Source organism: Passer domesticus, chromosome 4, assembly GCF_036417665.1.
Source record: "Passer domesticus isolate bPasDom1 chromosome 4, bPasDom1.hap1, whole genome shotgun sequence".
In the NCBI taxonomy this organism is placed as follows: domain Eukaryota; kingdom Metazoa; phylum Chordata; class Aves; order Passeriformes; family Passeridae; genus Passer; species Passer domesticus.
This window is the reverse complement of record NC_087477.1, coordinates 23,983,495-23,996,798: the sequence shown is the minus strand read 5'-3', so window position 1 is coordinate 23,996,798 and position 13,304 is coordinate 23,983,495. Positions and strand designations below refer to the sequence as shown.

General features: G+C 38.2%; 1 protein-coding gene across 1 annotated transcript in view; it reads left to right on the top strand.

The window, feature by feature from the left end:
* Nucleotides 1-13,304, top strand: part of INPP4B (inositol polyphosphate-4-phosphatase type II B) — a 295,785-nt gene that overhangs the window by 266,770 nt on the left and 15,711 nt on the right. The window contains exon 24 of the mRNA XM_064416567.1: nucleotides 6,562-6,634. Within this exon, the coding sequence (XP_064272637.1) occupies nucleotides 6,562-6,634 (73 nt within the window). The remainder of the gene's footprint in view (nucleotides 1-6,561; nucleotides 6,635-13,304) is intronic.

Sequence of the window (13,304 nt, the reverse complement as noted above, 5' to 3'; positions counted from 1 at the left end):
ATTCTTATTTTTCCCTTCACCCATACATGAATGTTTCCTATCATTCGGTGTTAACTCTATTCCAAGAGACAGAGAGGAATAAAACTGATTTATCTGAGTTCTTTGTGTTATCTGTCACATGATCTGTTTCCTTGTCTTTAGAGCTGGCTACTGTTAAGGGAGAATGGACCCTTGTGGGCAGCACATAATGAAGCAGCTCTGTAAAAAAAACAGATTTTTTTTTTTTTCATTTTAAAGGTTTATTTCTTTTCTGAATCTATTTGGCTTTATTATTTCAGTGATAGGATCCCTTTTGGATGCTGTGGGTAGTGAATAACTTCAGAATCTCCTATCATTGAGCATGTTTCCAACAAAGCCTCAAACTAGTAACAAACAAAGGAAATGACAAATCCACTGTCTATGATGAATCCTCCATGCTGTCAGCCTTATCATCATTCTTAGCAGGGCCCAACACCTGTCATGTGTTTCTGACATTGAATACAAAATTTGACTCAATGTGGGACACACTGTTTCCACTTGAAATGGTTAAGGATATTTTAGGGTATTTTATATAAATTGCCTATCAAAAATATGACTGAAGCACAAGTTCAAAGAATGAATGATCTGGACAAGTACTGGGCTTTTGATGAGCCAATTATGAAGAAAATATCTCCTTTTTTAAAGAGCTGTTTGAGGACAGCTTTGCTTAAAAATGAGTGAGTTGAGGAGGAGGAATAGCTGTAATAGCTCCTTCATCAGGGACTTCCAGGTGTTCTGGGTGTTGAGGTGGACCTTGGCCAGGGAAGAGCCTGTACTAAACACCAGAGCTGTAATTGCCACATGGACTAGGAAGGAGGAGCAAAGGGATGGGGTTAGAGACAGGGATGATCCCTGTGCAAATCTTTCTGTGCCTTTCACCCTGTCCCTGTGAGCTTGTGGCAAGAGATGCAGCACATGAGGAGTCACAGAAGAGGAGGCACAAGTTCTCCTCTAACCTTTTTCCCGGCCCATCTAACCTTCTCCACCTTTTCTTTTTTCATTTAAAAGTATTAGCACAGTGCAAACAAAACTTTAAAAAAGAAAGCCTGACTTCCAGTGTAGATTTTTACATCTATAGAAACTTAGAAACTTAACATCTCTATTTTGAGGTAGAAACTGTAGATGATTTGCATCACCTGAGGTACTGATAGAAGCCTGGGCATTAAGTAACAGCAGGGTCCAGTTTTGATGCATTGAACTGCCATCCATTTTGTTTTCTAAAATTAAATTACTGGTTTGAGGTTTTTTAATAGCCACAGTGTGCAGAGGAAAAGAAAACAAAATGGAGAGAGGTGTAATGAGAGTCAATGCCATTAGACACCTTGCTGGAGCTTTTTAGAATTAAGGTCTAATTCTCACCATCCTTCTGGAAGGAGGAGGATTATAGACAATCATTGTGAGCAAAATATCAAACAGTAGTTGAAAAAGCTTTTATATTAGAAAATCTAAGCTTTTCTACTACAACTTTTGAATTTCACAGAATTTAACTTTACAGTGTATCTTTAAAGCAAGTCTCAGATTTTAAAGACTTAAACCAAGTTAAAAAAATGAAATAAAGGTAACACATGCACACTTTATATGCACTCTGGAAGGTCCTGAGGTTCAGATGTACTGCATAGACAAACTAGGCAGTATAATTGGCAGTTGTTTTGTAATATAGCCTCTCACTATATGAACCAATTTTATCTGCCTCACTGGGGTCAGATGTTTGAGTTCATGTTTTGCAAGTGAATGTTCTCTAGCTGCATGCAGAAGTTTCATTCTCCTGGACCTCATTTCTCCAACTTCTTCCTAAGTGCTGTTTTCAGACTTCTTTCTGATCAACACCCTAGTCAGAGTCCCAAAAACTCTCTCATGTGATCTTTTTCATCTTCCTCTTTTTTACTACACTTTTGCTTGAATATTTCCCTCCTTTCTCCTCTGCATGTATGGCTGCCTCTTTCTCCTCCTGTTCAGAATTTGGGCTCTGGCCTCAGTCACAGCACAGAGAGAACAGCAGAGCCAGTCCCCTGCCTCATGGTTTTGGCTTCATGTTACAGTAGTCATCCTCTGCAAGGGAAAAGAATAGCAAGGAAAAGCCTTATCCAGCTCCTTCACCTGGCATATGTTGAATCCTCAAAGTATGTACCTGCTGAATTTTAACAAGGCTTTGTTAGGAAGAGATTTGAAAGTCTTGCAGGAGCTTGCTCTTGGTAGTTGCATCTCTCACATCTTTATTATCTTGGAATATCAAACCCTGTTCTTCAGCATGGGGGTACTAGTAATTCTCTCAAAAAATAGGGGGGGAAAAAGCTGTATTTTTTCTTCTCTAAATGACATTGTAAGTTTGAATTTTGCCATTCAAAATGAGCTAACAATTATGAGTAGACTCTAAATTGAAAGCATAGTGTAGCCTTACTTATAATTACCTTTCCCCTGGAACGTGTAATAATATTCTTGGACCAATCACTTGGGAGGAAAGGGTGTTCAAGGGAAAACACTGAAAACCTTTGCCACTCTTTACAAAGAGTATTTAGGGAAGTGACTCAGTCTACATCGATGTAGCAGGCAGTAAGCAAGAATTCTGAAATAATGCTTTGCTTTTCTATCAGTGCATGAGGGGAAGGTAGAGCCAACAGAAATCTGTATGGTCTCTAAATTTTGACACCACTGTTTGGGGAGTCAGTCCTTGAAATGCACCTGCTCCTTCTTCAGTGACTACTTAGGGAAGGTGAGCTCTTCAGGAGGACTCAGAACTTGACAGTAAATTTTATATAAGAGGAAAGCATACTAATATACCAATTGTAGTATACGGTATTTTATTGTATATTAAAATAAGTTCCTTTTCAGTTGAAAAAGAAAATTTTAGGCAACATTTAGGTTTCAGCTTTGTGACAAGAAACAACCCTTGATTCCCTGTGATCTTTTTACTGAAGGGCCCCTTTTACCTTTGGTTTCAGATTGTGTGTGCCAGAGTTCTCCAAAGAAGAGCTCAGTTAATGGAATTCCAATCTAAAACTTGCCCTACTCTTGAGTATTCACCTCTGATTTGAACTTTTTATTTCTCACTGAGATATTGATGAGGTAAACAATCGGTTAAGTAGCCCAAAGTTGTATTTGTCATATCTTGATCCAAATGAGAGTACAGAGAACTGAGCTTTGTCTTAGCTCTGTGTGAATATTTTAATTATTCAGTATAGACAGTGAGAAATATATGAAATTAATTACCATGTGCACTCTATGGTCACTTAGTTTCTAAAACCAGCCTAATGAAAAAACCTTATCTGATAAATTTGATTTCCCATTTACTGCCACAGTCTGTGTTTGGATGCTTAATAGCGTAGAAGTTAATTTAAACACTGCATTGATTAATTACAGAACAAAAACAAAAAAAAAAGGAAAAGGAAAAAGCTTCCTAAAAACCTCTTCCAATGGAAAGTGTTTCTGTCACTTTTGCCATACGTATATTGCAGGCCCATAGTTCTGGATTTCACCTGTCATGGTTTGACAAATCTAGCATGCAAGTAGTTAGATTATTGTAAAATATTGTTTGGTGTTCACTTTTGAGATTCTTCTAGTTGTTTATGGAAAACTTCATTAATTTTCTCATTCATTTAGTGCTTTATTGCTTATTTAGAGCTTCCATGAAAGACTAGGTCTTAGCAGAAATCAACGACCTGATCTATTATAATCACCAGACTGAGTAGTACCAGTTTTCTTCCTGTTATATTTCACTTTAATTAAGATTTCCTGGAAGAGTGTGAGAAAGTCCTGTATGCATGCTTATTATCTGTTGAAAATCCAAGTCCTACAGCTGAATTACCATGGCTTTGGCCATGTTCAGTTAAATCTCAGGAAGAACAACACTGCCAAGTCTAAAATTTAGATAAGAAAGAAGCAGGAAATGAGAGTAAGAGGGCAGTAGCAGCATACAATAGCTAGTTAAAGCTATCAAACATGCAATCTCTTCAAGAAATTATTGGCCTCTAAAACAGTGTTCTTCTCAGAGTAATATAACTTGGACAGGGAGGGCTCATAACTTCCTGTCTGCAGTCCCAGCAACCTACAGACTGTCCAAAGGTTGGAGGGGGCACACAAAGAAGCAGCCAACTGCTCTTCCAAAAAAGGTCGTTTTGTAATAGAAGATTCTGCATTCGTTCAGGAGAAAGATGATGGAGTGTCAGGCCACAGCTCTGGCTGGCTTGTGAAAGAAGCAGGTAACAGACACTTCTAGGTTTATCATTCTCTCATTTTAGACTCCCTTGATCCCTTCATAAACTTAGTTTCTTTTTGTAGGAATACTCCTGGCTTGGAAAATCATCTTTTCTTGTCCAGCACCCTGGTTTCATTTTTTTTTTTTTTTTCCATAAGTTCCATCCCTTGTGATGCTGTGCTGGCTCAGGGCCAGCCACCATCTCTGGGGACTGGCCTAGTGCTTATTATGTACATCATATGAGAGAATCCAGCATTCAATCTCCATATTATCTTTCTCCATTTATTATTATTATTATGCATTCATAAGGCAACCTGGCACATTGTTATACAATTGTGCTTTCAAGTATTTAGGGTCCTATTCAACTTCAGACACTGGATCTGAAATTTTCTATCTCAGGTTCTTTAGGGAAGGAATCTAAAATCATATTGGATACCAAAATAAAAGGAGAGATGTAATTGTGTGTCATTGTCACGCCCCCCCCCCCCCCCCTCCTCCATTTCATAACCATAATTTGAGGAACTGTCTTCGCTGTATGGGGGTTTTCTCCCTTCAGTCTGCTGCTGATTTCTTTTTCCAGTGAGCATTTCCCTGTTTCTTACTCTCTTGCAGTAACATCTTGGTGTGTGGTGTTTTTATAGACACTCTTTTGACAGTGGCCTTTCTCAGCTCAGCTGAGGGAGTTAGTTTTAGTAGTAGTTTCTACTTGTTGCTTTCTGTTGCTTTCTGTGGCAGCTCTGGTTTGGTGAGTGACATTTCACAAGTGTGTCCTTATTACAGCAGCCACTGGTGACCTTTCACTGGAATAGCTGGCAGCAAAAAGTTCTTTCTCAGTGTTTGCCTGCAGTACAAGTTCTGGTAGCTGTCTGCAGTGGAATGACCAGAGGAGTTTCCATTTGGATTATTTTGTACCTATTATGTATTTCCTACTTTCGTGATGTTATCTGCAGTCAGTTGGAACTAAACCCAGTAATGGAGCTGGCAGTATTATATTGCTATCCCATTCTCTGGATCATCCAGAGACAAAGCTGGGAGATAATTCTGGGAACTTGCATTTTTAATAGCAGAAGTCTCTACTATAATTTGTGTGAATAGGAAGCACGTGTTTAGAATGAAGTTAATGCAAAGGAAATGTTGGAGTCCTCCCAAAGTGCACAGCCAGCTCCACAGTTGACTCCTAATGCTAGAACAGTTAAAGTAGTTTCTTCAGCCTTGGGACTTGGTGATGCTGCAGTTGTACTGTGGTTCTAAGCACACCCCTACTGCCAAAATCACTGGGCACTGCTTTGGCTGTGCATCTGCAGTGCTGTTCTTGTGCCCTGGTCTAGGTTTACTTCCCTGCCAGCTTGTCTCCTCTCCTCAGCCTGGATGTTGCCATGTGTGTATTGTCTTCCAGCAGTGGGAAAAGCACCTGGCTTTTCTCCTCTGTTGGAGATGCTCTTAATGCCCCAGGAAGGTGCCAGAGCAAGTTTCTACCACTGCAGAGTCTTTTGATTCCAGGCAAGGCTTAGCCAAGATTTGAAGTCCCTTAGACCAGGGAGATCAGAGTGTGGGAAGGGAATCACTGTTCCCTCTCTCTTCTGTTGAGGGATGACATATTTTGGTATGTGAACCAGCCTCTTTGTTAGGTTACTTCTTACTGAGGCAGACAATGCCTCTGCATGTGGTACTCAGGAACTTCACTTATTGTTCTTTGAAATTATTGTGTAGTACATATATAAGAAATCTTCCTTTTCTGCCCCTCTCATTCATCATATGGGTTTCATGACATATCATCAGCTTTAATTTCATGCTACAGCCTCCCCTTGACTGCACATTTCCTTACACTAGTGAGAACATTGTAATGTTTGAGCCTTCTTATCCCACATTTCAATTTAACTGAACTCAGTCTCTATGCCCAAAGAGGGAATGCACAGATTGCTGTTCCTTCCCCTCACACCAAGAGCTAGCATGTACCCTTTGCTTCTAGAGAAAGACAGGCTAAAAAGGCATCAGCTAATTATTATCAGCAAGAAATCAGTGAGATACACCTGACTTTTAAAAATATATATATTTACTCTTCAGCCCCACTCCAGTCAGCATTTTTCAGATTTGAGGAACTTTAGATTACTAAAACATTGAAAAGTCTAAAGTGTAATCTGATCACACAGTCATGTATATTTTATAAAACCCTGTTGTAGGATCATCTCGTTAGTAGTTTGTGTCCCGGGTGAACTGATAGGTCTGATGAAAATATATAATTCCTGTCAAAATAATGGTGGGTTTTATATTTGTTTTGCAAAAATCATTACAAAGTTGGTGATTCTTTAATTTAAATCCCTTTATAACTCCTTCATAACTGTTGACAGCAGAGCACCTACAGAATACAAAGTAATCAGCTCAGAAAGGTTTGCAACTTCCAGCAACCTGCCTTGTGGTGGTGTGGTAAGTAGAATATGTGAAGGTCCAGAGTAGTTTGTTGTGGAATGTTTTTCATGTTTTTGGTTTTGTTTCTTTTGGGTTTTAGCTCATGTAGTTTAACCAAGACTGGCATGGTCTGTTCTAAGTTTATTTCTGTTAAATGGCTGCTACACTGAAAGCCACAGGAAGGCAAATAAAAATGGCTAAATTGGCACTGTGGCAGGGGCATTATTGGTTGGTTTTGAAATGATCAAAGTAGCATCAGGCAGAGGCAAGCAGCTACAACAATATCTCATTCTCAAAGATCCATTAAATGATTCTGAAAATCCACAAGAGACTGCTTTGATAATATTGGTTATAACCAATTGGTTCAAATATTTATTCCATTTGCACTTTCTAAAGTAAAATGTTTTTTGACTTAAAAAGCTTGTAATTGACAAGCAAAGGGTGAGAGAAAGAAATACACTTGCTTCTCTTTCAATTTTAAAGTGTGAGAAAACTAGTATAGAGGTGCCAAGTCCCTTATGACCTCATAGTCCTTCCTTTGTTTGAAATTAAATTTGAATCTACTTTTTCTTTTAAAGGGCCTCTTCTCACAGACTGTTTTGCTTTAAATAAGAGTCCTGTTGCTGTATTTGAATGTGCAATAGCAAAGCTTATAAATGTTCATTCCCTTACTGACATTCACTATTCTGCGTGTTACTAATTCTCTTTTCACATCCTTTTTGCTACTTGGGGTCGTGCTGACATAGCAAATACAGCAATGCTGACTGCACAATTCAAGGCTCTCTGCCTTCTGGACATTGCTGAACTGGTGTGTAAGCTTCTGAGTGTTGATGGATAGTCTTCCCTCAACATGATCCTGAATAAAGTTCTCTCTTGCTTTCCTGCTGTGTGGTCACCTCAGGGAGAAAGCTGCTCCCTATGTCACCTTTCTCTATAAAAATGTGCTGCCACAGTGGTATTATCAGCAAATTTGTAGACAATCACTTTAAACTTAGTTTGACATTCATTTGCCATGTGAAGAGGCTTTTTGAATTTATTTTTAAAGTATGTTGGCATATATCAGACCACTATGATGCTGTTTATTTTCTCTCTTGTGCCGTGGAAGCAGCCCAAGATGTGCTGCCAGGCAGAGGCATTTTGCTTTTGCTTCTGTAGGATTGTTTTTCCCCCATTAAGTTGCACTGCTGCATTCTGTAAATACTGTCGTGCTCTTGCAGCAGCTCACATCCTTCTGCTCTTTCTCGGAGGGAAAAGTACAGTACTTCATAGAATCATGGAATGGCTTGAGTTAGAAAGGACCTTAACAATCACTTCATTCCAATCCCCTGCCATGGGTGGGGACATCTTCCACTAGACCAGGTTGCTCCAAGCCCCATCCAGCCTGGCCTTGAACACTTCCAGGGATGAAGTATCCACAATTCCATTAAGCCCTTAGTGTGAATACAGCCTTATGTTTCATGCTGTATTTGCTCTGCAGAAGAATTAGAATACTGTGTTGTGACTGTGGTTACTGTCTGTCTGACTATGATTTGCTCAATTTCAATCTAGTAGAGCAAAATTCAGTAAAATATTTTCCGGCTAAAGGGGATTGAAATCACCTTTTGGTGATGCTTGACAAGGCAACACTGCATACATCAAAGCTTTGCTTCCCAAGTATGCTGGTCTGTGTTACAGTGCATATAATATGCACACACACATAATTATATGCAAATCTAGAAATGTAGGAATTGGTACATTTTAGTTTGTCACATTGGTGATTAATTACATGACATAATGAAGCAAATTATTTTAAATTGCTTACAAACTTTGCAAATATTTTTCCAAGACAGGAAACTGGTTTTAGAGTTCTTTATTTCTGCATCACTGTGGTTTCTGATTGGCAATTAAAAGGTAATTAAAACACTTGAGACTTCCATGTCCGGTGTTGACCTGGTTTTGTCCTGTGATTTCTGGTATTATCTTCATGTGATAATCCTTGTTTGTAGATGAAGATTTTGGTGGGATAGAAGCTCTAGGAAAGTATGGTCATTTCATACGATGTGATCAAGCTCTTGTTTTTGGTTTTCAGAGAAACTTGAGTGCTCGTTTTTCAAATCAGACATATTTTCTTACTTTTACACCAAGGGTATTCACTGGCAAGACAGTGCTGAGCACAGAGGTGTAGAAAAGAATTTGTAGGCTTAGCTGACTTTCTAAAAATCTTTTTGTGACAGATGCATCTCAGATTTTATCTTTTCTATCCCAAAGGCAATCTTTCTTCCTGCTGTCACAAAGCATCTTCTTTGGTACAGCACACAGGGATAACAAAACTCATTTCAGTCTTAATTTCAATATAAAAAACTCGCAATGAGGTGGTAATGAACTTGAACTCAGTACAGATTACCTCCTGCATGCTTACATAGATGTTCAAACACAAAACAGATATTTTCAAGACATGGTTCTGTTCTGAGAGTGTTTCTCTCTTGAGCAGATTAAACCCTGAAATTTTCTGCTTTGTTTGTTGTTACAGTTAATACAGTAAAACCATTTGGAGTTCCACCTCCTAGGTTTGAATTAGATCTACATAAATACATACCCAAAAGAAAAAATTATCATCATGATTATCAGGATGAGATCATTTTAGCAAATAACGAGTTGGTAAGATAGAGACTGATCGTCTGAAACAGAGAATTATCAGACCAATGAAAACCATTTGAAAAGCAAAACTCAAACATGTTTCATAGTCCCAGCTGTGCAGTCCAGTGAGTACTGTGCTGATAACAGCCACCATCTGATAACAGCCACCATCTTCCTCAAGTGCTTTGAATTTTGACATGTTTGTCTTTTCCAAAATACTGGCTTGTGCCCCATACACTTACTACACTCATGGATAAAAAGCCAAATAATAATAATTTTTATTTTATCTGAACTAAAACTGTAGTAGCTCTAGCAAAGTCAAAAGAATGACACCAGCAAACACTGGCTAGAAATTTGCTGTCGGAGGTCTCTGGTGAGCCTTGTTCCATGCCCTGCTCTAAGCAGCTTCAGGAGCTGTATGCCAAGTAGGGAGGGGAATGCAGATCTTTATGATGCTGTCATCAGTCCTTTCTGGCCAGTTTGCTCTCCACTAACAGTCCCTACCAACAGTTAAATTAAAAAGGAACTTCTCCCCATGCATTCAGCTTTTCAGGCACGGATGAGATATCTGTTCTCCCCAAATGTGGCTCTCTGTGGTGAGCACTTCAGTGATCTCTGTGCTAATGTGTAACCCAATGGAATAATGGATCCACACTGGGTTAAGGAAAGTCTAAAGACCTTTTTTCAGACAGCCCACCTGGTATTACTGGTGGGCTGTTTTATGCAAATATTACAGCTTCATTATTATTGCACCACAGAATGCATTAGGCATCCAATTTTCTTTGTAAATGAAACAATGTATTACTTGAATAGCTACTTTTTAAGCTCTCTGCAACTTAAACCACAGATGTTAAAAACTATTGGAATTAAATGAACCCCCTCTGAGTTGTAATCCTTGAATAGACTATGAGGGTTTTTTAATTATAAGGTTTATTAAATGAAATATATACTATAATGGAGTGCAAAAAGTCAAATGATCTTATATGGCAAAAATAAAAACTTGAAGCTCGCTATACATACTCCATTGGGTATGGAATGCCAAAAGAGAAATAAAAGACATTTAATCTTGTTGCAAAGCCTAATGTTCTGTACCACATCATAATGTAGCCCAAAACAGACAATTGCTGCCTCATAAATCTCTTGGTTTTTCTTATATTTACACTACAGACAAAAATCAAGTCTGTCCTTCAAAAATACTCTGTTGTCAAGTGAGCTTGAAAGTTTACGTTGTTATCCATCATGTTTGACTATGTTTATGGTGCTGGAGATAAAATCTGAGGCTTGTGAGGTTCATTTTTTAGGTGATGCAGTGGCAGTGCAAGTATGGGCTGGAGATTATAAAGCTCTTTGAAGATGAGAGGGGAAAAGCATTTTGCAATTGGCATTGGAGAAGTTATTTCCAAAGACCATTGAATTTAGTGCAACACTTATAATCAAGCTGTTTCCATCATAAAACTTTAGATACCTAGGTAGGAATGCCTAGTTAAGGACTCAAGTTCCCAATACTCTCCTGGGGGGGGATGGTTTGTAGCCTGATTTAGGGGCCCTGAATCATCCTGAGGATGTTCGGTTGAAGTAGGGGAAGCCTGGGCTGTTAAATTTGGCACCCAAAGACTTGCCACTCATGTTTAGGGATTGTTGCCTTTTAGAGAATTTGGATCAGATCTCAGTAGTGTATTCTATAGTTATCATGGTAAACAGTTGAAGGTAAAGTAAAGGTAGGAGGGCAAAACTTAGCATGAGGAAGATTTTGCTGACATCAGCACCTGCTGTGCTTTTAAACATGTGCTTGTCACTAGACACTAATTTATTTATTATCATGAGATCAAGGAAGCCAAAAGTTATATAAAAAGAAGAAACGTGTAAGAAACTAAATGTGTACTGTTTAAAGTTTAAAGTTTAGCTGCTACGACTATTGGCTGCTTCCTTTGCTTGTTTACTCAATTAATATGATAAAATAACTACTGCATGCTTTGAAGTAAGGGTAAAAGTCCACTTTGGTTACTTTCCTTGTTTACATAGAGAGCAGTAGCCATTAAGTGATGTAGTTATAGTGCCCTTATCTTAAATTGTAGTTTATTTTCATAGGAAAACTTTATTTGATAACTCTTCTGGACAAAGTTACTTTAATTTGCATAATTTCAGCAACATTATGAATTTGGCAAATATTTTGCCATTTTGAGTAGATACATGTGTAGAAGTTATACTTCTATACTGAAGAATACTTTTTCAGTATTTCATTAAAAGTTGCTCTAGTTTTTTTACCATTGTGATTCAATGTGTTTATTTTCAAAAAAGAACTTATAATCAGTATTCCTTAGTAAAAATATGCAGCTAATAATTTGAATGAATGGGAGGGAGAAGAAGCTTTCTAAATAAAGTATGTCCTGTTTATGGAAGCAAGTGTTTGGTAGAGAACTCTTTCCTTGCCCTCAGGTTGTCTGTTGCTTCTTCAGTTGTTAAATTATTCTGTACTCAAGAGAACATTATTGGTCGAATCTAAACCCATTATTTTTCCACTGAAATTTCCATTATCTGTTAGAAATTCCATCTTGGGGAGGATTATAATATTTTTCATTTTCTGTAGTGTTCTGCATGTGTTTCATTACTGTGCACCCTACATAAGAAAATGTCATTATTTCATGCACCAAAATACTCTGTCTGCACTGATGAGCATTCTTGTCTGACAAGTGCAGCTGCTGGCCTGCACTAACATGTCTTTAGCTTTATTTGAATCTCATTTCTGCCATCATTAACAATTCATGCAAACAGCAAAACCAGAGGAAAGTAGTTCAAGGAATTCAGAGTGCTTGCTTTAACCAAGTCTTACATTCTGAGAGTAGGAAAGATATTATGAACCACGTGGTACATAAACAGTGCACAGGTCAACCCTGTTCCCTGTGTACATTAATGAGATAACAAGAGATGCCTGTAGCTCAGCAAAGATAATTGTTTAAAATTGCTTTTGCTGTTTAATTGCAGCTTTTGTATTTTATGGATTTTATTTAAGCTGTCAGTAATTGTGCATTAATAGTGTATTTAACAAACACAGAATTGAATACTAACAAAAAGAGAAGCGGACTCCTTTTCATGTGTATGCCAGGCTCTGACAAGATGATGTGAACTGATAATAAGTTTTTAATAAAGGGTAACTGAAAATAAAGCTATAAGAATAGTTGAGATCTTTAAAAACACCCCAAAATTGTTTAGTTACCAGAAGCTTGTAAGTGCTGTCCAACAGCCACAGAAGCTCAGGATTATCCAAAAAATAGGGACCGAATCAGCCTGTTCAGATGTTTTTGGGAAGTGGCTGCACTTTTTCATAGTCCACTGGCCATGAGCAAGTGCTAGAGGACTGTGAGTGCTGATATCCCTCACTTACCTGGAAAGTAGTATAATTCCCAATGAGGTTAATGTGGGGTGAGTTGCAATATATTTGGAGGGTATTAGCATTTATTAGAAATTAAAAATGAAGCAGAATTCCTTAAGGCCTGACATTACAGGCATTTGGAGAGGATGAAATGTTTCTCATTAACAACTTATGTGCTTTTTGGCTGCACTGCAGATTTTTTTGTATGAACACCTGGCCTCTGGCTCATATTTATTCAATCCAAACACCTGAAGCATATGAATAAGTGTGATTGGTTTCCCTAGTAATTAAAGAAAGCATGGCCAGAAACATGAACAATACCAGGATGTATTGTTTCTCTGACTTGTGTTGAGAACTATATTCTTATAAAGCAAGTGTAAAATCAGAGGCACTGGCATTGCCCCCAGCACAGCCTCAGTCCATGTAGTCTAATATTTTGAAGTTATTTCAAAATACAGGGTTTATCTGGAAAATTGGAGCAGTGTTTATCTAAAGTGGCAGCACCATGAGATGATGAAACACTGAAATGTTTCTTAAACTGTTTTCCTTCCAGTGTGCATAATAAGCAGTGCATATAATAGAGTAGAAAAATGCACTGTAGACAAAGATCACTCTCCATCATCCCAGTGAGAGATTTATACCCACTTGCTACCTTCTGTGTCCCATCCTGGGGAAGGAAGGAAATACTCCAACATTGCTACT